Below are 27056 nucleotides of genomic sequence, written 5' to 3'. Positions count from 1 at the left end.
GGATAGACCCTCCAATCCCCTATTTATCAAGGGCAACTGAAGCAAAAAATGGCCTAGTAGCTTATCCAAAACATTGCAAATCTTCATGTTTTGACAAGCGCTGTCTGAATAAAAATTCCGAACTGACATCGAGATTTACTGCAAAGATATTGCAGCAACTGACCAGCAAATACCGGCAAGAGTATCTTTTGGAGGTCACAACCTCCGGATTTGTTGACCATTTTCGGTATCTTTTGTGTGAAGTATGGATATATCTGACCGCAATTGTTTGCCAAGATGCCGACGCGCTCTCCTGCTATGGAGAACGGTTGTAATTTACACGCAAGATGGATCGACTCGTACACTACCTAAACAGCGCAATCATAGGCACCGGTGATAGACTCGTTGGGTGTTCTGACCACACACCCGAGTCTCGTACAGTAGACTCACCGGGACATTAAGCCAGGGTTGCCTGAGGTTAAAAAAAAGATGTTGAAAGATCCATCGAGGCGGCACGCTTTCATCTTGCACCATGGCACTTCGGGGTGGCGCACAGTTGCAGCCCTTGTTTGGTGACTGATTCAGTGGGCGATCAGGGCAATTCAGAAACAACAAGGCCTAACTCACCAGGCTCACCAAGTGATGGACCCAGGTTGCTGATCCCTCTACAATTGGATCTTCCAGAGGGGGCTAGTCAACTTACAGTTGACGCCCAGATCTTTCGAGGGAGAGATGCAAGCTTCAGAAGGCGAGCAGGCGAGGACTAAAAGAGGAGAGGGGCGTCAGTATGCTGTGCTCCACAGGCACTCAATTTGGTGGTCATGGTCAGCGCAATGGAACTTTGAGGGTGGGGATAATCTCGTAAACAAAGAATCCCTAGCTACCAGGCCAGCAAAATTCTGGTCGACTGCGGTGTGAGCTTGATGAGCTGTGCATATCCCCCATAGAGAGGGGCGATGAGATGAGACAATGGAAGTGACAGAGAAGGAGTAAAAGCCGAGACCGTCAGTGTGTAGCCATTGTTGCATCTTTCATGGGGTTTGCATATGTGCTAACACATAGATGGTACCTAGGAACAGAATATAATTACCTTTATTATGAACGAGGGGCGTCGGCAGATTTGCTCCAGATTGGATCATTTTAGAGGCTGCTGTTAACTTTCCTATGTCTGTTTCCAAGCCGTCTGTTTGGCCGACGACCTGAGGGGATGATAAAAACACTTGATTAGATCTAAGGTAAATTTAGGAAGACATTTGATTGATTGTTTTTAGACTCTGTGATCTTGAGTCTTCTTGATCCCTGAGATGGGCACTTGATAGATCAGATCAGACCTTCCTTACCTAGCACGTATCGACAGGTAAGGTTGCTCGTGTTTCGTGTTTTGAAATGAATCGCTTGTACATGTTGTAGACGACGTGGCAGGCCATGTTGGAGCATACATAAGATCCACTGATCCAGGAAGAGAAACCAAACCGCTTGCCCAAAAAGCCGCCAGTATTTAAATCATGCTGGTATTGGCATTGGCGCTGGCGTAGCACAGGGAGCTATGAAGTGGTACTGCAGGCAGACTGGATTCTGGAGCACGGGCTGGCCTCCCAATGTTTACCAAGGTTGGAAAGTGTCGTTGTTTCCACGGCCCCTGAGTGGATGAAAGTAATCGAACTTGACTCAGCGCTTGGATGATACTGTCAGGATGAGCGAGTCGCCAACTGACGACCTTTGGGGCTTGCAGATGGATAGATGACTGGTTACCGCACTTGCCATTAATAACTTAAAACAGGGAGGGGGGAGTTCAAGCGTCCTCTACCTATTCAGGCGGAGCAGGACGACTTTGCGCTTTCAGTCTAGCCTAGGGTGAAAGAAAACAAGAGACTGGGTTGGTGGTAGATCAATGGATTTTGGTGTAAGCCAGTCTCGTGTATTTTTACCGCCCAAGGGACCTCCACATCTGTGACTGGACAATCGACCAGGTAATAAGAGGATGCCAGCGCTCAGGCCGTCGGGCGTTGCTGGAACGTGCCTACCCTAGCTGCCTTACCTGAGATACCGATCCAAGCAACCAAGGTAATTACCTCAGGTGTTGGGTGGTACATGCCTGAAGAGTCAGGCGGCCTTGCACCGACATTCGTTCGAGCTTTGAGTCGAAGTCTCCTAGATCTGGCTGTCTGGCGTTCCCTCCTCATCAATACCTCTCTTTGGCGACCTAAATTGATATGTCTGCTAACACCTTAGTCTTTGTCTGAGGTCTCGCTCCATGTAGCCCAAACCGCATTGCCGTTACCTGTGCCTGGTCTTGCGGAGCAAAATTGCAAGACGGCAACTGCCCACGTCCACTGAGCTCTCGTCCCTGGTGTGTTGGTATTCTTGCCACCAAGGATTCCCGCCAACGGCAACAGTAGGCACATCGCCCACCATAGGATGTCTAGCTTCCTCATCTAGTCTATCACACGCCCAGAAAAGCACTCACAGTGGTGCACAGTAGTGACTTACCTGGCTCTCCTGCACAGTCGGAGTACCATGTGCATAATGCAACGCCGGGTACCCGCCCACAGGCTTTGCTACCAGGAGAAGCACATTCCGACTCTTAGGTACTAGAGTGCGAGTGTGGTCCCACATCTCAATATCTGAAATGGTACGTTCAAATTTCTCATTAGACGTTGGAGCCATTATACAGCCTAGACAGCGCAACACGAACCGCCTGCGATGGGACTTTGATGGAGTTATGCTGCGCCATCAAGCCCCTTGCCAATACATCGTCTTGTTGATTAAACTTTCACGGTGATAGCCATTCAAGGCCTCAGAGCAAGCACTCGGTGCCAGTGCATCAAGCTATCCACCCATTCATTGAAGCCTTGCACAGAGCGTTTATCACGGTTGCCAGCACATTTTTTCGTCCATCCTCGGGAAATCGACAATGATACTGTTCCTCACCAGACAAGCGTTCAATAGTCCCAAGAATAAACGGATCATGATATGCAAGAGCATGTACAAAGAAGCGGGTACAACAAACCGTTATTACCGGTGTCCTTCCTCGGCGGTGACGATAGGCGGATCTCAAACCCATTGCAAACATCATCAAGCACCTGTCGATCAGATATGATTGTTTCTCCTAGGAGAACGCCCTTCTCGCATCTCACCCTCTTTGCGAGTTGCAACAACTCAGCGTGGAGCCGAGAAATGGGAATTACATGTGCTACAGCAGGGGTGTCTGCAGTACCTGACCGAAGCATGCCAAACCACGAAAGCAGTGATGCGCATCCCGCTTGGATGAGATTCAAGACCCTTCCGGAGTGGCACTTTCACCAGTAGGGAAATGTCCCATCCTTTGGCCTGGGCGCGGCGCTTCCTATAGTGGTGGTCCCCCCAGCCCATCTCAGGCCCCAAAAATGCATGCATTGTGGCGCCGACTAGTGCTGCGCTTGGCGCACCCCTCCAGCAATATTCTACCCCGTACTGCTTGGTGACTCTCAAGCGGATACTGCGGCCAGACTGGCTGACTACCTTGCTCTTTGTGTTTTATTACGACTCCAGCCCGTGGGCCAAATTCTTCTCCATCCCTTCTATTCCCCACTACTCCATGTGAGCTGCATCCCTAGCGGCAGGGGTGACTTGCCTAGCTTGCCTTGAGTCCAGACGACCCGAGGATGTCCACTTCTTCTAGAGACGCCGCTCTCATGGGTCTTCAACGCAATCATAGCGGCGGGAGGCCCCATCACCATCACTACCTGTTTCCTCTTTGTTCGCCTTGTCGGTACGACGGTACCACGCCAAACTTAGCGTATGCCTACCAAATCGGCGTGAACCGCACTGATCCTACTCTATGCCATTCGACACGCCCTCACACAAGAACACCCTTGACTCCATGCCGCAGACGTCGTCTCAATACCCAGAGCAGCAACCTGATTCTCGCTCCGGCACTACTTCCCGCCCGCCTTTCTCACTGCTTGCTGGCACCGCCCGTTGACACACCCCCTGCCGGCCCGTATGACGCAGCCCACCACCCCAGCTGCCATGCTAGAAAATTGATAATCCTAGCACAGGAACGTGAAGTGAGGGTCAAATGTGATGAGGAGCCTAGCCAAGTACCCCATGGGCGAGATTCTGATTTGACGGTTGTTCTAAATTCTACGGTTTACAGCCATCATGTCGCTACTAAATCGCCCATGCTTCTTTATTGCTTGGTCCCTCCTGGCCCACACCTAGATCCTTGGAGAGTTGATCTTGTTCAAAGCTGCTAGACTCGATTTATCTTTCAAGCCATCGATTGCCCCATGTTTCGTTAACCCCCTCGAACCCCTTTGGAGCTGGTACCACCATTTCACGATACATATTCAAGCTGAGCCCTTCTCCGTTCTCTTGGGATCTACCATCATTACTTACACCTCAATAATTATTTTATATTGAGCACGATAACTACTTTGACATCAGCTGTCGTTTCGATAACTTGTCTCGATACATCTCAACTTTCCACGTCATATTACTTATTTGATACACTTCAAGATGATGCACCCACTCTTCGGTGTGCAGCCAGCAGGCTCCTTGCCCATCACATATCCTTACGACCCAATGCTGGACGACCACACACAACAAATGGCATGCTCGCAAGCTTCAAGAAGGTTCTCACGAGGGTCCAGTGGACAACGATCTGGAGGTGCTATGAGAGTGACCAAGCCTTCAAGCGCCAACAACAGCCCTCGTTCGTCTGGTTTCATGGCTCGCCGCAAGACTCTTATGAATGACGGCAACTCGCAACGTCGACAACAGCAGATCATGGAACAGCTATCAACGTTTTGTGACGTTGAGTCGCAGCAACCCGCCCCACGATCATCGCGCCCTGTGAGTTGGCATCCGGGCTCATATGGCCAACAACCTTATGTTCAGGCGCAACAGCCCGCGTATGCCTTGACCACAAGCCACTTGCCTACCGACCACCAAGACTTGCACGGTAACTATGCTCATTATTCTCCAATGATGGGTTCGACTTCATGCGGTACATCCCCGCTGGCATTCTCCCATCTGCCTCTCCCATATCAATCTACCGACAACATGACCTGCAATCCTTACCACGGAACGAACATGTCGCATCACTCACCCGCTGCTTCTATGGTCTTGCCGGGTCGTCAACTGCCTGTCATTTCTGCACCCGCCGAGGCAACTGATAGCAATGGATGGGACTGGAATACCTTTATCATGCACGGCATTGGCTCCACAACACCCCCCACCCCTGAGACCCTCCCACAAACCCAATTGTCTCAACCTGCAGTATCAGAGGATCCTCACTATCAGGCTCTTGAAGATGCCGCGGAAGAAGACGGCGAGATTCTGGTTGGAATGGGGCTTTACGACACTCCGGAGAAGTACAACGAAGATCCTCAGCTCAACAACTATCGATCTACTGTATCATCTTTACTTGGGTCATCATTCAGGACCCATGAACCTCAAGGCAAGGGCCTGAAGCTCGAAGAGACATGGGAACCTCCCAAATCTGACGAAGAGGATGAGGATGACGACGAAGACGAGGACGACGACGATGAGCAGTGAACCCGCTGCATCTCGAAATTTGTAACGGCATACATGAATAATGACATGAATTTTTGTATCACTATGGTGTTCACTGGTAGGCAGGAAAAGCCGGCTTTTGCTTCTTCGGGACATGGGGAAATATAGGGTGATAAGGTCGGTGCACCTGGATCTCAGGATAAGGAACATGGATGCAAGCGTTTGAATTTACTGCACATATAGAGTCTGGCTATGGATACCCCGTGCACAGAGCACAAAACTAGGAGATACAAGTAAGGCTCAGGCAGCCGCCCAATAGTTATCCAACGAAGAAGTATACAACCAATATGTTGAGAGAGAATAAAGCGACTTAACAATGTGTCATGTATTATGGCCTAACAATAATAACTCCACCATAGCCTATCATGCGACAGCAAGATCCATCATTCACCACAGCATCGTTGGAGATAGCTTTGGCAAAAAGAGGCGGTATGAGGTGGACCCAAAAAGAGCCGCGTCTCCTTCCAACGTTGATTTAGCTGTGCTAAACCCTGTCCAACATGTGGCATATCAAAGATCCGTGCTTCCGCACTTGACTCAGCATATTCAATTGGTCAAGTCCCAGATTTGACGCCCCCCCTCCCCACTCTGAGCCAGCCCTGCGTGGCATGTGCACGACCCCCTCTTTCCGATTTCTTTTTTTACGGCATTACGTATTTGCTCAGGGACGGTTGTGGCTGAATAATAAAAAGTGGCTAGCTCCACTGTGTGATTGATCGGGAACCCAATCCAATTCAGCAATGGAAATGTTGACCTTAGTAACCTCTTAGCACTCTGTGCGGTTCGGAGGCTCCGTAGATAGAGCTGGTAGTCATACGAGCCAAGGTGACAGCGGAGAAAGGAGCAGGATGTATGATTACTCGTGGTTCTGGGGAGACATGACTAGCATGTTCCAAACGAGACTTGACCAGGAGCTCTGCTCCACCTCATGACCTGAAAATTGCTCAACCTGCCTAAGACGCAAGGAGGAGGGGAGGTAGGTCCTTTTCCGAGGTGGGATGGTAGTGATAGCCTCTAGATTTATACCGTGCTGATTGGCAGGGTGCTAAACGCTCTCGCCAAACTTCCATTCTCGACCTCTACCATCCGAAAACACAACCGCATCATAAAAGCATCTATAATCTAGTAGGTATACTTTTTAAGACACCATCTATTGAATACCTACTACAAGCAAAGTTTTTGAGTTCAGGCGCTCTGAGTTTTCTTACTTTACTTAGATACCCTGTACCGTGCCAGCCTCAGGCTTTGAGGATTGTGCTTTGTATGCATTGAAATGTTTATCTAACACGTTGGCGTTCAAATACGTAGGTGTTGGGAGGGGAAATAAGGAATTGAAAGAAAATCATGATCATAATCCTGAAAACCCCTTGATATATCGTAGGTTCTAGAATAAACAAATAGAGCATTAAAGCGTGATACTGTTGGCAAGAACATTACACCTTGTTCAAGCGATAGATATCCATCATTTGACACTGAAAAATTGTTATCCAAACAAAATCCTACAATCAGTGCGCGACAACACTAAAAAATAGGAAAGAAAGAAATACACGCACTACTGTTTCCCCTGAACAAGTGAGTAGATGCTGCTTGCTATCTAATACCCCAGAGAAAATATATATTTTTCTATTATCTTTATTTAAAAAAAAGAAAAGAAAAAAAAAATGGTACAATACGTCTTCACACCATGGCGCGACCGTTACGAACTCTTGCTCGTTCGCGAGCAGATGTACACAGGCATCGACACCAACGCCACAGAGGCAAAGGGGCATTCCGGCCTTTCTGAAGGCAGCATAAACATACAAAACCAACAGATTTTGGACGATCAGGAAACACAGAAGAGGCAACACAAAGCGGTTGCGCGTGTGTCGATGTGGATGCAGCGAGGAAACTGTCCTCACATGGTCGAGTCAACAGCACTGTTGATGGCTGCCATGCTGAGTGATAAAGAGGCAGCCGCTGGAGAAAATGCAGCTTCGTCAGCGTATGCAATCAGAGCAGCATATTCAGCTGCCTTTAGCAGGTAAGTTCTGCCAGCCGAGACCCATTGCTGTGTGACAGAGCTGATGGAACATAAGGTTCGTTACTGGTCTTCTTGATGGCCATCAGGACAAACAGCGCAAACAGAGCATGTACTCTATTGCAAAGACCATTGGATTACCCGCTACATTCGTTGAGCTTCGCCATCAGTCAACGCACGAACAGTTGCCCTCATTAGCAAAGCTGCGCACTGCAGCTAAGAAGGCCTTATTGTGGATTTGGGATTATTACTGGCAGCAGCTGGGCGAGGACAATAGCGACGCGTGTCGCAAGGCAGTACTACGGTATCTCAGTGAGGGAGATGAATCGAAGCTGGCGGCTCTGTTTCAGGAGTTTGAGCGATGGCCTCCAGAGCGCGTTCTCAAGACAGTCCAAGAGGTCAAGGGCAGTTTGCCAGGCAACCAAGCCTTTTTGAAGTGCGCAGAATTGATGCAGAGGCTACGAGAGTCTGAGGAAGATAAGAAGTCGTCAAAATCTGGTACCGCCGATACGACCATGAAAGATACAGAGCCTGACACTGGTGAAGCTGATGAGGAAGATGACTTTGGGTGGTCACAGTTCAAAGGCACATGGAAGCCTAAACCTATTGGGATTGTTTAGCCCGAGCATCCAATCTTTCTATCAGATACCCCTTATTGACTAGACGTATAAATCATTCTGCAGAGGCAAATATGGGTGATGTTGGAATTGGACTCGGACATGTCACGTGCAGTCGCCCGCATCGGCAAACGTCATGATACTGGAGCCATGATGCCTCGCTTGGATGACAAAGCCTCACGTCTCATTCGATCTTGTTCTGTTACAGCGCATCCGCCTTCAACTGGCCTTGACATTTACACATACCTACTTATGTATAGACTCGCTATAAGTCGGCCATTCCCCAGACAGAAAATTGGATTTCTATCTAGTGCTGTGAGTCAATTGTTCAAGTCCAAAAGGTGTGCCTAGCTGAGATGATGTAGCTCGTAGCTGCTACCCGCGCCATGCATATTCAGTCAATTCCTATGTGTATGTCAAGTGTCCGAAGAATCCTCTTTTAAGTCGGGGAATCTGAAACTGATTTCAATAGGGGAGGGAAGCTCCAACAACTACGCTTACCTGGTAGTTGACGATAAGTCCAAGGATGCCGTCATCGTTGATCCCGCAAACCCTCCAGAGTACATAGTAACCATCCTGAGAATATTTGAGAAGCTGCTGATGTATATTCCAGGGTTGCGCCTATTCTGAAGGATGCTATTCAGGCGGGGAAGATCAACTTGACAGCCATTGTCAACACCCATCAGTGAGTATCATTAACTGTCAATTTCTCCCGACCTAGACTGATCTCCTTGCTGCCATTGGGATCATGCAGGAGGCAACAAGAAGCTGGTAAGACACCCCAAAAAGATGTCTCATGAATACTTATCGACATCCATAAGCTTGCTGAGCTGGGCAATCCCAAGCTAGACATTATCGGCGGCAAAGACTGCGAGGGTGTTACGAAGACACCTGGTCACGGCGAGACCTTCAAGCTAGGCGACATCACCTTCAAGGGTGTGCATACACCTTGCCACACTCAGGACAGCATCTGCTTCTTTGTGGAAGACGGAAAGGACAAAGCTGTTTTTACCGGTGATACCCTTTTCATTGGCGGTAAGCTTGAGCAAACCTCGAATGCGTACAAGGATGTTTTGGGCCTGTGCTGATAATGAACAGGATGTGGAAGATTCTTCGAGGGCAATGCGGAGGAGATGCATGAGGCTTTGAACAAGCGCCTTGCGGCGTTGCCTGATGACACTGTAGTTTATGTAAGTTTTGAGCCAACACAAAAGTCCATCGATGCTCATATTATGACAGCCGGGACATGAGTATACCAAGGCCAATGTCAAGTTTGCCGCATCTGTTTCCCAGCGTGATGCTGTACAGAAGCTGCACTCCTTCGCCGAGAACAACAAGGTCACCACCGGCAAGTTTACCATCGGAGACGAAAAGGTAACTCGAATTTATGAGTTCTCTCGATATGAAACGGCTGACTTTGCATAGGAACACAACGTCTTTATGAGGGTTGAGGTTCGCCAAAGTTCTTGAACATGTTAGGTTACCAAGCTAACAATCACAGGATCCCGAGATTCAGAAGCAGACAGGTGAGACCGAGCCTGTGGCAGTTATGGCCAAGTTACGCGAAATGAAGAACAACTTCAAGTGAGTGAGTAGTGACACTTCCTCACTATCCTTTATCCTCTCACGGCTGACTAGTCTAAAGAGAGCCGGAGTCCAAGATATAGATGTCAGGTAACAGATTAAGGGCCCAGGAGGAACCAAATACTTGGGCGAAGATGAGTTGCATAGGGCAAGCGAGTATTCTGAGTGAATAATTGACTGCATTAAAAATGAAGTACTACAAATGTATATCTCCATGGATCGCTAGGTGCCTGTCTTCAAAGACTTGACATCGCTTGCTACCCGCTGGAACCACGCCGGTTTGAAGTTGTCCGACGAGGCTTGTTTTGATTTTGCTTCACTGTCCACACTTGCTCGCTGTAGTGATTTCAAAGCGGCAAGCTCTAGCATTTTTAGAAGCGAATATTGAGGAACGTCACGGTATCGAGAAGAGCTCTCGGCGTCGAAATCCGAGTATATGGTAGCGGCGTAGCAGGCATAAGTAAACAAACCGTAGAGTACTTCGCGATGATTATTCTCCAAAAGAGCGCGAGTGCATTGTGAAATCAGTCCAGAGAGACTGTAGAAATGTTGAGATGAGATGTTAAAGGGAAGTGGTTTGGGTCTCTGAAGAAAAATTTATTAAAACTCATTGCTAGAAGGGCCCGTACAGTCTGAATAGAGTTTACAGACGGTGTTGGTGCACTGTCCTTCGCGGACGCCAAATCCACTATCGTCACCACAACTATCTATCGTGACATCAATCATCGCGACTGCGTGCAAGTGCTTTCTGTTCTTTCTTCGCAAGCGCAAATGGTAATGCATACTCTGATCGTATATCAGTAAAGACATGGTCTAACAGAATTTCTCAGCCTCCAAAGCGCAAGGCTCCCGCGACCAGCGCAACCGCCGCGCCCAAGGCGCGACAATCCAAACTTGCAAAGGAGCATAACGTTACTGCGCAAGAAGAGGGCGAGATCCGCGAGGCGTTCAGTCTCTTTGCGGAGCCAATGGACGGTGAGAAGCATGGAGTCTTGCCTATTGACGACGTCAAGTCTGCGCTCATGTAAGTATCCATGTGAGGACGCTTCTGAGTTCTTGGCTGACATATGCTTGTTTAATTAGAGCCCTCGGTGTTCCGCCCTCTTCTCACGCAGAGCTCAAAGAATTTATATCAATCCTGGACCCAGAAAACGACGGTTACGCGACATTTGAACCTTTCTTCGCAATCTGCGCCCTCAAATTCCATACAAGAGAGCACGACTCGGACGCCCATCGTGCAGAAGTCGAGGAAGCTTTTCGACTATTCACAAACGGTCAGGATGGACCCATTACCCTTGCACACCTGCGACGTGTTGCTGCTGTGCTCAAAGAGGATGTCGATGAGGAGCTACTCAAGGATATGATTCTCGAGGCGAACGGCGGCGTAGGTGTTGCTAGGGGAGTGGGCGTTGAGGAGTTTGATGGAGTCATGAAGAGTGCTGGTGTCTGGAGGTGATTCTTCAGCTTCCAGGAGGCGCCACCATGTTACGATTTACGAATAAACGAAACTCTCCTTATACGGCTTGGGGCAGTTGATACCATGAGATGAAGCGGAATCGACCCAAGAGTTGCAATGTTGCATTGGGAGAGAGGTAAGAAACCCAAGATGAGGGACAAGACGCTGACTGCTAATCATGCATTGTCGTTTGCAGACCAACGTACATGATAATTATTATAGTATAGTGCGCGTTACTGAGTTGAGGCTTGTTTGGAGGGACCTTGATGAGTTCAAAAACGGAGGCATCAGCCATTCAGTGTCTATAGCAGGAGTTAAGGAGCAGTTCTACGCATTCACTGTTTCCAAATCTAATTACACAATCTTAAAAGCGCTAGGTTCCTCAGGATCAACGGTCCTGGCCAATACATATGTATAATAACACCTAATTCTGAAACGCCTTATCAGATGCATGCATGCCCCGTAGGTGACAGCGACGGGACGGGATATGTGAGCTAACAAGCACACACTATGTCAACCCAACTACCTGAAATGAACCTGAACTATATAGCAGCGCAAAACCAAATGTCGTAACTTTCGTGAAAATCATTGCGGAGACTCGACCGTCACCGCTGGCTTAGCGTCACCACCCTTGGCCGCGGCGGCGAGCTTCTCCTCTTCCTGTCGGCGGGAATCGAGCACGACCTTGAGCTCCGGGGGAGGGTTGAAGCCAGCGTGGTCTGAGTGACGTTTGTAGTAGTATGCGTCAGGCTTGGGGTGCATCTCGGGAGGGAGCTCTTCCATGATGCACTTGACGATGTTGTCGATTGAGTTCTTCTTGGAGGCGTCGCGGTGCCATACGGTGATGAGGTGGGAGTTGAAGCGGACGGAGAGACCAACACCACAAAGCTGGTCGTCTATAGCAGAAGTTAGCACAAGTATGTCCATTGTGGTCAGAGTTCATACCGTCGTCGAGAACACTTTGGAGTTTCTCGCCAATAGCAAGGAGCTGAACACGAGTCCACACATCAGGACCTATGCTCTTAGGGAAGCGGAATGTCCAACTTCCACCAAGAATGTTGCGTCGATCCTCCCAGACAGGGCGGAAGCCTGACTTGAAAAGATACAAAGACTCTCGAACACCAATATTTCCGACAGGAGTATTATTGGCATATCGCCAAAAGTCCTGCACCGACTCGATCTGGGTACCCAGCTGCTCCAGCCCTGAGTGATACTGATCACCGCTTTCCCCTTCCTTGGCCTGTCGGTCGAAGTAGACGTTCCAATAATGCTGAGTGGGTAGTGCTCGCATCGTCTTTAGGAAGTTTCGCTTGGCATCGTCGCGCTGTTCGGCGGGAGAGCTGGGATCGTTCTCCTGAGATTGCGAGTCTGCGGAGCCGCGCGTGAAGAGAGGGAGACGGGAAGACATATTGGTAAGATGCGGGATGAAGAAGGAGGGAAAACGAATGTAAGAATGCTGAGTATGGAGGTGAGGAAAGCCAAAGGTCGGAGATGAGCACGGAGACTGAAGTTGAAACTACAGTTCAGAGGCAACCCTGTCACGTAGGTAGGTAGCTTAGCTGGTGAGGGGCACGTCAGACAGAAAGAGGAATGGACAGCTTAGTCCAGGTTAACTATTAACAGCCCCTATTTTGTCGTTTAGTCCTTAATAACAAGCGAATAAGGACAGGCATGTAAGGGGAAGGCCAGTATGTAGTAGTCAAATAAGGAGACGTGTATACGCACTTTCGAAAGTTTAGGTCAAGTATTTTGTTGTTACTGTAGATGCCCAAATGCCGAGCTATGGTGGGGATATGCCTAGTAGGATGGAGTTGCTGAAGCTGCAGTAACCAGGTAGGTCGGTATGCCTCAAGGTGTCCGAAGACTTCTATAAGACTCTGAATAGGGGGTGAAGACAAACAACTGAAATAGTCTACTAGGGTGACCCTTAAATATACTAAGAATACATATTGGTATTTTTATTATCCAAGATAAATGTCAAGTTTTCTGCGACAAGGGCATAGCAGAAATAGTTGACATGGCATGATACGACATGACTGCGGGGTCCTCGAGACGGCGAATGAGCTACTACAGGCTTTGCAATCCCTATTGATTGGTGACGAAACATCGTCAGTTGCTCATTTATTGACCTCTGTTACTGCGTTCAAGGCATGTTGTATTTTCTCAGCTGACATTTTGACGAATCATCGTGACAGTTTCAGATATCCCTGATAAGACTGAAACTGAAGTTTACGAACCGACTCAGCCAATCAGGTCAAACACCTTGCTTAGTGAAACTACCTAGTTTGACAACGATCATATCGACAGTTCATCCTGTAGCGTTAACTGACGGATCGGAAAAAGGGTTTTTAAGCCTCCCAATTCGGAGGACTCGCAGGAGATAGAGTTACTCACGCGTGTATAAAACAACAAGCTTAGAAAACAAAAAAAAAACCCTGCTAACCAGCGTACTTATGTAGTTGCCTAACGTTGATGTCGCTATCATTAGTTGATCTTGGCCAAATCCCCATCTGTGTCAGAATGAAGACAATGTTTTGTAATATCGTGAACTCTTACATGTGGTGACAAGGATACAAGAGAGATGACTTTTGCTGTTTGGCTTCGGAGGATGGGTAAGGAGAAAGACATCGGCCCCTACTCTTGTTTTAAGACATGATAGTAAAGTGTAAAGACGATATATTTCACCAAGAGCTTGTCAGTAAACTTACAGTGCTTCTAACTACCTACCTACCTACCTAATGACTATTCTCTGGTAGACGTATGTGGATATTGTGTTTCTCAGCAGTTATGGTACCACTTGATTGTCAGTTTGGAATGTTACAGATTTTGAGACGGCGTAGCAGACTACAGGAACTTGTAGTTATGAAGCTTTATTATCGAGTAAAGCTTCTCTCGCTGCCACATAGTACTTCAGGTACCTGGTTAAAATTCCCTGACTGTAAAGAGCAACTGACTGTGACGGTGGTGTACTATTGCACAGAAAGCCCAACGGTTCGTGAACCTTGCTTGGTTCCTGTCTTGAATCTCCCACTTTCTTTCTTTCTTTCTTTCTTTCTTTCTTCATTACTTTGTCACAATTTCGTTATTGAATAGTCCCAAAACAACTTTTTTTCTCATACAACCAAGGTAGTCAGTCTAAGCACCTACAAAGTCTGCACTCAACTGACCTAGCTGTTATCGTGATTTTTTTAACAAAGGGGTCTTGAGTTTCCTTACCTCCTGTAGACCCTATCCCTAGCCGTCTACGGGGGCCATGGTAGTTGGGGTATACATACACGCATAAACAAATAGGTTACCATCAACTCTATGGTCCATTTTATCATACCATTGACCCTGATGGACTCGTGTGTGATAGAATTCTTCATATTTAAATCATTGTAATGTAACGTAACGTAGCCTATTGTCCAGCAAACTCAAAGAGACATCCAGTGAATCTAATCCGACCCAGTCATTCAAACAACGCTTCCAAAACACCATGCTCCATTCATGCTAGCAAATCTTCCTTCAACCACTTCTGCTTCGTTGGTCATTCCTTTCAGAGGGTTTCCTTTGCGCCCAGTGGCATTCTCGCGCTGTTCTCATTCTTAAACCTCGTCAAGTCCCCTTGCATCAACTTCCTCAAGTTACCCATATCCTGGAGGTATTGCTGCATTTCTTCTTGCAGCTCATCCTCACCATATGCTGTGCTCTCCGAATCGTACTGATCGTCATCGTACTCACTATATTCGGAGGCATTCTCCTTGTCCTGCTCGTCGACTTCTCGCTCTGGCTTCACGACAACTGGAGGAATAGGGTTCTTGAGGCTTTCGATAGCGAGCTTCAGGTGCAGTTTCAAGGCCTCATTTTCCGTCTGAAGCTTCTTGATCTTGCTCTCAGCTACCATGCTGCGCTCCTCCATCATGCGCTGCATAGAGTTGACATGAGTCTGGTACTCCTCCAGTTTGTCCTCAGCTTCCTTGGCGTTCTTCTCACGCTGTCTCGAGTCTGATACGGAAAGCTGCAGAATACGAATTTCCTCCGCCATGGCAGCAATCTGTGCGTCTCGCTCGGCTGTTGATATGTGGTCCTGGTTGACAACAGCTCTAGTTCGGATTCGTTTGGCTTGGTCGGCATATCGCAGTGTGGAAAGGGTTTCATCGTAATCTGAGGGTGCGATGCAAGCAATCATGGCCGTCTTGCTGTTTCCTCCCAGTGAGTCTTTGAGAAGCCAGGTGAGGATTGAGTCTCGGTATGGGACAACCTCTTTTCGCTTTCCACCTCTTCCGGCCTTGGGGTCCGCTAGAGCAGCAATTACACGTCCCAGCGTGGTCAGTGATTTGTTGATGTTGCTACCTTCACGTAATCGCGCACCAGTAGCCTCGGTGGCCTTCGCTCTCTCGCTACCAGCCAGATCCACCAGTCGAATGCGAGAGCTTCGCTCTGTCGTCTCGTCGGTTTCCATATCGTGGTGAATTTGTTTCAGCATGATTGTGAAAACGGCGTGACTTCGACTACTTGTATCGTTCATCTTTGTGCTCGCTACCGTACGAGATGTATCGCCCAATTTCATGTAGCGCAGAATCTCATTGATGTTTCGCACGGGCACCTCGGTAAGATCCTTGACGTATGGACCTTCAGTGGGAGATTCGCGAATCTTGAGATAATTGGGCGCCTTGTGCGTTTGAGGAGGAACGAGGAGGTCACGGACGTGCTCATTGTAGACTTCAAAGTATGAGACGCGAACATTATAGGCGACGTTTGAGTTCTCGCAGTGAGCGGCGTCGATACGCTCAAAGAGATCCTCGCAAGTCCGAGGAATCAGGCCAGGCTGGTCTGGAGTGCCCATCATGGTGTAACTCTTTCCAGATCCAGTCTGTCCGTAGGCAAAGATACACGTGTGGTAGCCTTCGAAGTTGTGATCGAGAAAGTCCTCGCCAAGGCTGTTGTAAACGTCTTCCTGAGTGGCGTAGTGCTTGTCGTTAGTGTCATGACTCCAGAAGGAGTTATCGAAAGTAAATTTCTTCTCCTCGATGACCTTCTTGGCCTTTAGCTTTGCAGCCTCTGGGTCGGGATCATCGGGTGCGGAGAGTGTTGTGAGTTGAGTGATGGGGTCCATTTGGATCAGACATTTTGCCTGGCGTTCAAGTTCTGCAGACTAGTCAGATACATAGGCTCTATGAAAAAAGAAGACCGTGTGCTTATGTGTGTTCACCTCTCTTGAGAAATGCTCTCACTCGGACTACGACCTTGACATTTCCTCCCCCCTCCATTCTGGCGGGCATGGATAAAGCCGCATCTCGAGATCTGAGCGATGGCGTTGAAGCTGAAGAGTGAACCCTGCCCTCATAAAAAGATGCCGAGGGCGATGAAGGAGAAGGCATCAATCTCGAGTCCAGAGCCATCGTCATAAGAATGCTGTTGACGTTGTCGATGCTGTCGTGAAGTCGATGTCGAAGAATAACCCACATCTCACCGTCTTCCCTTGTAGGTATTTTTTGTTTACCAGCGTCATTCACGTTGCTAGGGGCAGTTGCAGGGGGCCCTTGTCTGCGTAGTACAGGTCTTGACTGGTTTAACAGAAGGGAGCTTGGGCCAAGCGGCCCATCAAGACTCGGCAGCTCTAGTCTGAATCAAGTCTAGACTTTTCGTCAATGTCTGAAAGAAATACCACTTTTTCTGTCTGCTGTTCTTTACTCGAGTTATTCTGTCGTACTTGATAACCCAATTCTTTGACGCGGGGACCAAGTGACGCGAATTAAACTCCAGCCACCCTTGATCAATTTTACTGCTAATTAGGGCGCTGCACCTTAGCTGAGCTTAGCTCGCCTATACCTAGGTACAGATACCTTTGCAGACGAAACGCGACGTCCAACATTCGTCTACCCTCTCTTCTTCTACATCCCACAACAATCTTTTGTCGCGTTTTCAACTACAACAATCCGACCGAATAAATTAGCATCGTGCTTTACTGTGCGATTTTCCGGGAAATTTTATCACGTTCTTGCCCACCTCAATTTTTCGCCATTTTCTCTCTGTCGCACCATGGCGCGTACCAAGGAAGATGTCGCATCCAAGGGCGATGCCTCGCCTCGCATCCCCAAATCCTCCGCCGGAGTGACCAAGAATACTGCTGAAGCTCCCGTCAAGCGCGGTCGTGGACGACCTCCCAAGGGTGCTGCGCCCATGCCCAAGAAGGTCTATGTTCCAACAGGACGCCCCCGCGGCCGACCCCCAGGTTCTGGCAAGAAGACCACCGCTGGACCCAAGAAGGTCGCTGCAGTAAATGACGATGGTACGCCAAAGCAGGGACGTGGTCGACCTCGTCGAGCTGCCAGCGGAACAGAGTCTGCTGCTACAACACCCAAGGATGGCAAGAAGCGTGGCAGAAAGCCAAAGGCTGCCGATGTATCAGAGGATGAAGAGACCAAGCACGATGAGCCTGGTAAGGAATTTCTACAAAGCGCTAAATGATTCTGTGCTAACATCTCTCAGCCGACGAGGATGATGCCGCCAATGAGTCGCCCGCTAAGGACGAGGTAGAATTCCATTCTCATACCCTTCAGCCTAGAAACACTATTTACTGACTTGTTCCAGGCACATGACGAGGATGGCGAAGCTTCCGAGTAGGATTTCAATTATGGCCAATATAGAAATCCTAACATGAATAATCAGCGTCGGCGGAATTTTCCTAGTTTCACAATAGGGTCTGAGTTTGGTTCATTTGCTTTCAGGTGCTTGGGGACACGAGGGGTGAGGGTCAGGAAGAATTCATGGAACGGTTATACTGGGATTGTGCTCTTCAGGAGTTGTACAAATATCATGCTAATTTACAGACGGGTAAAGCAGGCCCTTTTATCCCACCCATCCCATCCCACTTCTCCTATCTAAAGTTTCTTCCATGTCTCATACTCCTCTTCAAGATGTCGTTTTAGCTTTTGGAACTGGTTCCCAAAGTTGAGCCCACATCTCCAGCACTTCATGTCCCAGCGCAAATACGCCTCCTCCTTCGTATTCCTGCGCGGATCATCAGCTGCAAGCGGAAAGTCGTCCAGATCAACCAGAAACGGCGTATTGAACGAATTGTAGTGCTTGCGATGTCTCAATGCTTCAGAGAACATATCTCTCGAGAAAACGTGAACGTGAAGGTGTCTCATGCTTGGTACCGCATGCACGCCGGCCTTGACTTCTGCGGCCCAGTCCCGACCCTCCGGGAGTTCCCCACTCTGGTCCGGCTCGGCATCTCCATCGAGCACGGCTTGCCGATGAGCATCGCTCTGACTGTGCGTGCCAAGACGACGTTGGAGTTCCTTTGCGACCAGAGCCTTGAGGCGCTGAGTCTCCGTCTTCACTTTGGCAAGGACCTCTGGGTCATCTAGGGCATCAAATGGATGGAGAAGATTATACTTTGGCGAGCGAGGGAGAAGTAGAGTGTGAATTGTGGCCTTTGGATAACGGTCGTTTATTGCGACAAAGCCCTCGTTGTGATAGATGACGCGTGAGGATGGGTATGAGGCTGGATCTTCAAGATATGCGCCCAAGCCCATGCGGTCTTTGAACGGGTTTCCGCTACGCGATGGCCGAGCTGTATTTGTCTCGGGCGGTGTTTTCCTCTTTGGGGCCATGAGTTCTGCGACTGTCACTTGTAAGAATGTTTCGAGCGAGTTGAGTGTGTGACTTGCATGCATTGCGGGTCGACTTCTTTGCAGGCTCTTCACCACGGATCTCTTCCCTGGTAATGGCCTCCTCCGGCTCTGAATCTTGATGAGACATGTCTTTAGGTGGGAATATTGGAAACGTTTGGGGGATGCCAGTTGTTGGTGTTGGCGTTAATGTTAGTGCTTTATACTGTGGCGGGAGCGTGCAGGACTCATGATAGAGTGCCCCGCGGTGGAGTCGCCTTTTCATACACAAGTCTTCTAACCACAGGCATGAACAGATATCTATTCTGAGTTGTGTGTTGCGAAAGAGTACCTCAGAATTCAACATTTGATTGCAACTATCTAAGTTTCTAACTGTCGAGTCATGCTCGAGATCTTCATATATTTGAAGAATGCTGCCGTCACATCAAGAATTCAATTCTAATGTACCTCTATCTGCATTATAGTGACCCTAGACCTTTTACTTAAGCATCCATGCCATCGAGTTCAATCATCTTCCTCACTAGCATGATAACCTCATCATCCTTAACATTCATCTCTGGGCTCTCAACCTTCTTTGCAATCAACTCATCAACCATTCCTCTAAGTCTAGCCAGCAAAACACCGATACGCGCCCATCCTCGAAGTCTGAGCCATCCGTCAACAAGTAGACCTCGACCAAGAGTGTCGAGTTCGATAGGACCCGAGAATAGTAGGAGTGTGTATGCATTGAAGGCTGTTTGATATGTTAGCGAAACCGAACAAGACTTGCAACATGAGAGGGGATATACGTACGTGTCAGGTCCCGAATGAAGATCTTGCTGGTTGAGATCAGACTGAAATAAGCCATATACGCAGCATTCCCCGAGAAACCCTGGCTTCCAAATAACGTACTGCTTGGGTGAACAAACACGCGTCCATTTTCTTGGTTAAAGTACTTGATCGACCTTGCCTCAGGGTCTAACTCCACGGCACCAGACATTGAACTTGCAAACTTCTTGTCGGGGTACTGGATGCGAGCGATCTGCGGCGTGAAAGCCGCAGCAACCAGCGCTCTCAGGAGCTGGGATCCATCAGAGCTAGCTCCACGTGCATGAGCCTCGATTGTCGCTTCTGAGGGCGCCACGATACCAATCTCTCCCAGGGCTGTGTAGTACTGTGCGCGCGTATTGGAGATATCCGACAGGGTCTGGAAATTGAGAAAGTTCTCTTCACACCATGATCGTATCTGACGATGGGGTATGTGGTCCTGCATCATGAAATCCCACTCCTGGAAGGCCTGAAGATCAGTTAAGAGATCACCATCACCTCTGTAGAACTTCATACGAGCCTCCTTCGCTTCATCTCTCTTCTCTTGTGGAGAAACGAAGGGACTTCTTGTGCTCAGAATCGCTGCAATGGTTACGCAATCATCTAGACAGCCAAAGATGGCACCAAACACCATCAGCTTGCCGCACCGAAGGTCAGCTGGGAGCATGGCAAGCTGCTGACCCATAGCTGTGAGCTCGTCACCATCGAGTGCTCCCATGCGTTGCAGGAGCTTCATAGCTCCATCAATAGCAGTCGCGTCAGGAGGTGTTGGAGACCTGCCGAGGAACCCGGCAACATCCTTCATTCCCATAGCACGAACTGAGAGACACAACTGTTCCAGTGGAACACGGCGAATCTCTGGCTCAGGTCGTTCGGGCATTTGTTGTTCGAGATTTTGCGTAAAGAGTTTGTAGCATCTGCCCTCTTGAACTCGGCCAGCTCGACCACGTCGTTGCTTACAGGCGGCGCGTGATGCCCACGTTTCTTCGAGCTTGCGCATGTTGTTTTGCACATCGAAGCTGGTCTCCTTGACCTTTCCGCTGTCAACTACCACAACAATGTCGTCTATTGTGATGGAAGTCTCTGCAACATTGGTTGCGACCACGACCTTTCGCTTTCCTGGAGGAGCACCAGAGAACACTCTTTTCTGCTCGCGTGTCTCAAGCGAAGCATGAAGTGGCAAAACATGAAGCGAATTAATAGCTTTGAGTGCGCGACAAGCTTGGTTGATCTCACCAACTCCAGGGAGGAAAATCAGAATGCCACCAGGTTTCTTTTCGTAGGATAGCTCGAAATCAACGGCCTTGACCGTCTCAACCAGCAGGTTGTAATTGATGCGATGACCCAATTTTTGGATAACTTTACCCAGAGCCTCTCCGCTGATGAACTCCGAATCAGAGCTTTCGACTCCATATGCGGTCATACGGATCACATCGTCCAGATAGTACTCGTCTACAGGGAATGTTCGGCCTGCAATTTCGACTGTGCCCACGCTGAGTCCCTCTGAGGCAAAATATCTCTTAAAAGTTGCGGCATCAAGTGTCGCAGACATCAGAATTAGCTTGAGCATATCCTTCTTGGCCTTCATGACATCGCGGATAAGGTTGAGTAGGAAGTCAGTATCGAGACTACGCTCGTGTACTTCATCGATCACAACATGACTGACATCCGCCAAAGACGCCACGACATCTTCTACTCGCCCCCCCGAGGTTTGTAATCGCCTGAGTAGAACACCCGTCGTCACAAATGTTATTTTTGTATCTTTCGATCTCCGAGATTCACCCCGAATAGCATATCCCACCTCTTCGCCCACGCGTGTACATCTTTCTTCCGCTACACGATCCGCAAGGCCAAGTGCTGAGATTCGTCGCGGCTGGGTAACAATCATGTTCGCACAACCACCAAGACCTTGCGCGTACAGATCATCCAGGATAAATTGCATAGACTGTGTTGATTTACCCGAACCTGTTTCTCCGCTGATGATAGTGACATGGTTGCTTCTGACGGTACCGATTATGGCTTCTCGCATCTGCCAGGCAGGGAGACCCTGACGCTTGGATACCATGTTCTTCAAAGATGATGACTCTTGTCGTCGAAGCCATTGCTCCCGGCTTTTCTCATCCTTGATCCATTTGATCATTTTTGGGGCGCGTGTACTTCGTTTGTTCTGCGCAATAGCCGCAACAGGTTTGTACTCGGCTGCGGCTGAGGAGACGGCCGAAATATCCACCAGCTTTCCAGGCTCTTCAATGATGCCGTTGATGTTCTGCTGGATCCAGTCCATTGCCAGGTAGATCTTCATTGGTTCATCACGCAAAGACTCATCGATATACTTGAGTGCTTTTCGAATGATGCTAAGCTTGATATAAGAAGGAATGTTGGCCACGATCGAGAGAATCAAGTTGGCAGGATAGGTAGCTGGACGTCGAACCTGAAAAGAGGCATCGACGGTCTGTTGCCCATTTTTGACAGAATCGAGCTTGATGCGAATGACGTTATCGCCTTCACGTTCGAAACCCTCCCCATAGATTGCTTCAAGACTCCCAACTTCTTCTTCCCACTGTTCCTCGGGTGAGCCCAAATCCAAGAAGTCAGCATCGGCGGAATCCTGAGAGTCTCTGGGAAACAGCAAATTTTGTAAAGTCTCTGCGGCTTTGTCCTCATCAACCCCTTGCTCATCCAGCACCCTTGTAGCCAGCTCAAGTGAGTAGCCTGCTTGAGCTAGTCGTTTGATGATGCCCTCTCTTCTCAAATTCGTAGCCCCAACCGACACTCCAGCCGCATAGCTCTCTGGCAAGGCCCAACGAGGAAGATCATCTTCAGGGACGTGGATGAGAAGCCACTCGAGCGTCTCTTCTCGATCTTTGCAATATTCGACTGCCTCTTCCACATGGCTTTTACGGAAGCTGAGCTTGCTGAGTTCAGAAATAATAGCATCTTTTTGAGGTTTCGACATCTGGACACCATTTGGGTTCCACTTGACGCCGCTTCGCAGCAACGTCTCCAACTGTGCTCTTGTCTTCTTTCCCATCTCAACCTTGGGCGCAGTGCTCCACCCCTTCATGATGTTGGATGATCGACTGTCTCCTTTACCGGCATTACTCATAAGGACCAGTCCAGAAGCACCAGGCATGGCAGCGGCCTTAGCCTTAGCGGCCTCAATTTCTTTCCTCTTCTTTTCTGCGGCAGCCTTTGCCTCTTGACGTTCTTGAAGTGATTTGAACGGGTCCGGTTCATACATCCAGGCCTTGCCTTCTTTCACATCTTGGGTTTTCAGGGCCTGGAAGTCTTTCCATAATGACTTGTGCTCTGGTGGGAGAACCGTGTGCTTATTCTGCATGCTACACACTCTGAAGAGGGCATATGTTGCTGCGGCATGCTTGGCTTCTATTGCCGTAGGGCGCATGATCAGATGCTTATGAGTTGCTGGAATCTTGAAGGGTTCTAGTTTGGTGATTTGCTGGGTTTTGGGATCCTTGGCGCTCATAGTAACCCATACAGAGAAACCATCAGGGGTCTTCTTGGTATCATAATCGGGTCTTTCCCATTTCTGTTTCTGGCAGTACTCGCTGAGCAGGTTTACTGGCAGCTTTCCTGTCCATGAAGAGCCGCCGATGAGCTGCTTGACCGTAGGTTTTGGAGGGCCCGAAGGAACTGCTTCAGGAGTAGAAGTGCCACCTTTTTGGCCCTTTTTTCCTTTCCCTTGGTCTTTAGGTGGCGCAGACGGCATGGGATCAGAAAGGTCTATACCGCCACTAGACTTTCCCTTGCCTTTTTTGACCATTTTGAAAGGACGTGGTTATTGGTCGTGTTGTTGTAGAATTGATATGGGAAATGCTGGGTTGGTGATCGATTGGTTAGTGGAGCTCACTCGACACACAGTAATAATTATCAGCCGCGGAATGTTCTTGATGATTATAAAAGGCGATGTGATAAATATGGCTCGGAATATACTGTCAAGTGTCAGTATTCATATCTTATCACAGCCAGTCTCCCTTTTTCTAGAAACTGCTCGCAAGAGCTGCAACATCGAAAGAAAGGGATGAGTTGCCGCATGGCCAAGTAAAATCACTTCGGGGAACAAGAAATATATCTTGATTCACACTGTGAGTCATGTGCACCAGTGCTAGTATATTACAGTACGTATTCTTTTATATGTACGGACCTTGTAGCCCCGCTATTCATACTCAAAACCTTTCGGGGGAAGACTCTGATTATGATCTATATAGGAAGCTCAACGAAAGATGCTTTGGGTGGATTCGAACGCGAATAGTTTCCCTTCTCAATTAAGTACGAGGAAATGGCTCATCTTCATTCGACACCAATCTACAGTCAGAAAATCATTACATGTCATCATGCCTGGTAATCATGAATGAGGGGCAAATACCCATCGTATTCTTTTGGATTAACTACGGTCTCTGGCTACCCTTGAACCAGATTCACCACCACTTGGCAGCGAATTTCGTAATTTCGAGCTTCATCGTCTCAGAAGTCCTGGTGCACTAGCATAGGCTTCTCCAAGGCATCCGTCCTCGATTGACGCTGCCTCTCACTTCAGCGGTCGTCCTGCGCAAGTCCCATGTGCCTAAACACCAACCATCATGATGTCTTCAGCGTATACACGTAAACTCGTCGGCGTCTGTAGAGTCTTCTCATGAGCATTCATGACCGAGAAGCCAAACGCCACCGCCGACTCCGCTCTCGTCTTACTTCATCACTCTCAGGCTGGAGCTTTCAAGCTACCATAGGGCCTGTAATCTGAGGGGGTGGGATTTTCCCTCATATAAACCTTCCAGATACATTAAAAAGACGCGGTATGGGGTGTGATATCATGGGGATGGGGGTAAACGACAGTCACATAAAACTGTTCCGGGGGAAGGGGTGTCGTGATGGTGCTATGTTTTGGGGGGGTGGGGTTGGGATTGCTCCACATTCTGGATTTCCTATCGAAATTCTCAATCCGAACCGGCGAGCCTTTTACATGTCCATGGCGTCGCTGCCCTTGGCAAAGTCGAAACCGCCTGAGGGAGCAGCACCGTTGGTACCGAAGCCGAATGTGCCGTTAGGGCCAGCAGGTTGTTGGGCCATACCCTCGTCGGCGTTCTCTTCATCGTCCGAGAAGTACTTCTCGATGATGTTGTAGGCCTTCATGTAAATCTCCTCGTTGGCGTTGTTCTGGCAGTCGTGGATCTTCTCCATGCCACCGCACTCCTCAATGAAAAGAGCATACCGGTTGATGGAGTCGCCAGACTCACCAGCGGCCTGCTTATCAAGGTCACCGATCTTGAGGATGTTCTCAAGGCCGTCCAGCGCAACCTGAATAATCTTGTTATCGGGGCAGCCAAGTAGATCGCACAGGGGCTTGATGCACCCCTGAGAAACCAGATAACGGATTTGCTCCGGCTTCTGCAGACCACCGGAGGTGGCGTTGCTAATAGCCCAGCAAGCCTCCTTGCGGGTTTTAAGGTCTCCGTTCTGCAGAAGATGGATCAGAGGAGGAACAATGTTGGCATCAATGACGGCCTGGATTTGGGAAGAGTTGCCGGCAGTGATGTTGGAAATTGTCCAGCATGCCTCCTTTCGGATGCCATCCTTGGTAGAGCTCAGAAGAGACAAGAGGCAGGGTAGGGCGCCGCAGTTGATAATAACCTGTGTTTGAACGTCGTCACCGGTAACGATATTGCCAACGGAGCGCAGGGCGGGAGTCTGGACGGACGTAGAGGCATGCATAAGAAGCTCAACCAGTCGGCGAGGAATGCCAGCCTCAATAACGGCCTGGATCTTGTCGTTGGATCCATCGGAGAGGTAAGAGATCGCCCAGCAGGCATCGATGAGGACCTCGTCATCAAGGGAGTAGACGAGCTTGGACAAGACAGGAAGAGCGGGGGCAATCTGGTAGCAAGTTAATTCGCGCTCGTTTTCTTGTTCTCAAATGTCAACTTACAGTAGTCCAGTCAGGCTGGGGGGTCTTGCCACGGCAGAAGTTGCTAAGTGTCCAAGTAGCATTGCGGAGCATGCTAAGCTTACGGCTATCGCCGAGAAGGTTAAGAAGAGGCTTAAGAGCACCGCAGCTGAGGACATAGTCACGGCAGTGAGGGCTATCACCAGCGATGTTGCCGAGGGCCCAGACGGCCTGTTCCCTGACATCAGGCTCGGGGCTAGCAAGAAGCTCGACGAAAATCGGGACAGCGCCAGCCTCAATGACAACCTGTGTCTGAGTGGCGGAGCCGGATGCGATGTTGGTCAGAGCCCAGGCAGCCTCGAACTGGACCAGGGTGTGAGGGGATCGCAAGAACTCGACAAAACGACTAACAACGCCGGTCTTGATGACCTCCTCGATCGGGGGGTTGCGCTCCTTGGAAAGAAGCTTTCGGAACTTGGTTGTGGCCTGAATCTGCGAATCGATCTGGTCCGAGAAGACACCCTGCACCATCTGAGGAAGGTCCTCATTCAACTAGAGACAGGGGTTAGCAAATGCTTACAAGAGATACACAGCCAGGGCCGTGCTATTCGCAGCGATGCATGACAGCAACAAGACGGAGAGTGGAACGTGAACGTAGCCGCACCCGTAGCCTGCCTTTTGCCCAAACCCGCCAGAATCAGAATGTGGGGTTATTTGAAGTGTATATTTTCCCCCACATCAGAGGCAGACGGGAGGGACGGGGCGAAGCGAAAGCGACAAGAGATTTTGCGCAAGCAGCAGGCGAAACCAGCATTTCTAAGGATAATCCAAGGGTCGAGAAATAGAAAAGCACATACCTGGGACTCGGTAGGAGCGGACTCATCATCACTATCAGGGGCGGCACCGAGAGAAGCACCAGGGCGGTTCTCACCGGTTCCAATACCTCGACGCTTGGCCAAGTTCTCCTCACGCTTGGCCTTTCGAATCTCGACTTGCTGCTCCTCGCGACGACGACGGAGCTCCTCAGGCTTGAAGGTATTCTTGGCCTTGAACTGAGTTCGGCGATGCTCGGGAATGTATCGCTCAGCCATGATGACTGCGATTGTTTTGGTACGAGGGGGCGTTGGTAGGTGAACAGTAGCAAATTGATGTGCGGGGTGAAAGATGCACAAAGGGTTCGCAGAGAAGATGATGGAAAGAGCTCAGCGTCTAGGGAGAGAAGACTTGCTCTGCAACGTAGAGTAGAAAATCCAGCAAGGAGAAGAGGATGAGGAGAGGGGGGAAGGAGAAAGTTTTGTTGTTGATGTTGATGGAGAAGAGAAGTCTTGGGTCTGGGTCTGGGTCTGGTCGGCCGGGGACTAGGAGGGCGTCGAAATGATTGACCCAGGCAGTGGGCGAGTCTTTCTTTGGACTTTGGGCCACTGATTGCCTGCTACACCCAAAGAGAAACCGCTTCCACCGTAGGGGCCCCAGTCGAGTGATTTCAGCCTCAGGCAGAAACCGCTCCGCAGGCTGT

The 27056-nt window shown here is 49.2% G+C and overlaps 8 protein-coding genes across 8 annotated transcripts; 3 read left to right on the top strand and 5 right to left on the bottom strand.

Moving 5' to 3' along the window:
* The first annotated feature begins 4033 nt into the window (after positions 1 to 4033).
* Positions 4034 to 5861, top strand: FOBCDRAFT_24303 (uncharacterized protein). Its single transcript, XM_031176953.3, has one exon. It carries the CDS (start codon positions 4480 to 4482, stop codon positions 5518 to 5520), a length of 1041 nt encoding a protein of 346 aa, XP_031048086.1. The 5' UTR covers positions 4034 to 4479; the 3' UTR covers positions 5521 to 5861.
* A 1338-nt stretch (positions 5862 to 7199) lies between these two features.
* Positions 7200 to 11212, top strand: FOBCDRAFT_198888 (Las1-like-domain-containing protein; the record flags this gene model as incomplete). The annotated part of the gene is made up of 13 exons (XM_059608930.1): positions 7200 to 7558; positions 7614 to 8169; positions 8239 to 8487; positions 8538 to 8583; positions 8645 to 8739; positions 8786 to 8857; positions 8994 to 9207; positions 9271 to 9362; positions 9412 to 9546; positions 9598 to 9624; positions 9674 to 9756; positions 10577 to 10780; positions 10840 to 11212. 13 exons carry the CDS (start codon positions 7200 to 7202, stop codon positions 11210 to 11212), a joined length of 2505 nt encoding a protein of 834 aa, XP_059466967.1.
* Positions 11213 to 11713: 501 nt separating this feature from the next.
* On the bottom strand, positions 11714 to 12724 carry FOBCDRAFT_24265 (translation initiation factor eIF 4e-like domain-containing protein). Its single transcript, XM_031176947.3, has 2 exons — positions 12158 to 12724; positions 11714 to 12108 (listed from the first exon to the last, which is right to left on the bottom strand). Exons 1-2 carry the CDS (start codon positions 12618 to 12620, stop codon positions 11798 to 11800), a joined length of 774 nt encoding a protein of 257 aa, XP_031048080.1. The 5' UTR covers positions 12621 to 12724; the 3' UTR covers positions 11714 to 11797.
* Positions 12725 to 14561: 1837 nt separating this feature from the next.
* Positions 14562 to 16628, bottom strand: FOBCDRAFT_218647 (kinesin). Its single transcript, XM_031176946.3, has 2 exons — positions 16404 to 16628; positions 14562 to 16339 (listed from the first exon to the last, which is right to left on the bottom strand). The coding sequence occupies exons 1-2, from the start codon at positions 16597 to 16599 to the stop codon at positions 14748 to 14750; spliced, it is 1788 nt and encodes a 595-aa protein (XP_031048079.3). The 5' UTR covers positions 16600 to 16628; the 3' UTR covers positions 14562 to 14747.
* Positions 16629 to 16820: 192 nt separating this feature from the next.
* On the top strand, positions 16821 to 18054 carry FOBCDRAFT_218646 (uncharacterized protein). The gene is made up of 3 exons (XM_031176945.3): positions 16821 to 17633; positions 17684 to 17727; positions 17786 to 18054. Exons 1-3 carry the CDS (start codon positions 17234 to 17236, stop codon positions 17816 to 17818), a joined length of 477 nt encoding a protein of 158 aa, XP_031048078.1. The 5' UTR covers positions 16821 to 17233; the 3' UTR covers positions 17819 to 18054.
* On the bottom strand, positions 18055 to 19063 carry FOBCDRAFT_218643 (HIT-like domain-containing protein). The gene has a single exon (XM_059609507.1). It carries the CDS (start codon positions 18874 to 18876, stop codon positions 18076 to 18078), a length of 801 nt encoding a protein of 266 aa, XP_059466966.1. The 5' UTR covers positions 18877 to 19063; the 3' UTR covers positions 18055 to 18075.
* Positions 19064 to 19164: 101 nt separating this feature from the next.
* On the bottom strand, positions 19165 to 23626 carry FOBCDRAFT_179012 (P-loop containing nucleoside triphosphate hydrolase protein). Its single transcript, XM_059608548.1, has 2 exons — positions 19624 to 23626; positions 19165 to 19564 (listed from the first exon to the last, which is right to left on the bottom strand). The coding sequence occupies exons 1-2, from the start codon at positions 23420 to 23422 to the stop codon at positions 19314 to 19316; spliced, it is 4050 nt and encodes a 1349-aa protein (XP_059466965.1). The 5' UTR covers positions 23423 to 23626; the 3' UTR covers positions 19165 to 19313.
* A 989-nt stretch (positions 23627 to 24615) lies between these two features.
* FOBCDRAFT_128990 (karyopherin alpha) lies at positions 24616 to 26631 on the bottom strand (the record flags this gene model as incomplete). Its single annotated transcript, XM_031176941.2, has 3 exons — positions 24616 to 25530; positions 25583 to 26092; positions 26398 to 26631. 3 exons carry the CDS (start codon positions 26629 to 26631, stop codon positions 24616 to 24618), a joined length of 1659 nt encoding a protein of 552 aa, XP_031048074.1.
* Positions 26632 to 27056: the final 425 nt, after the last annotated feature.

This window comes from Fusarium oxysporum, chromosome III (assembly GCF_013085055.1).
Source record: "Fusarium oxysporum Fo47 chromosome III, complete sequence".
Classification (NCBI taxonomy): domain Eukaryota; kingdom Fungi; phylum Ascomycota; class Sordariomycetes; order Hypocreales; family Nectriaceae; genus Fusarium; species Fusarium oxysporum.
This window is presented reverse-complemented; position numbering and strand designations above follow the sequence as displayed.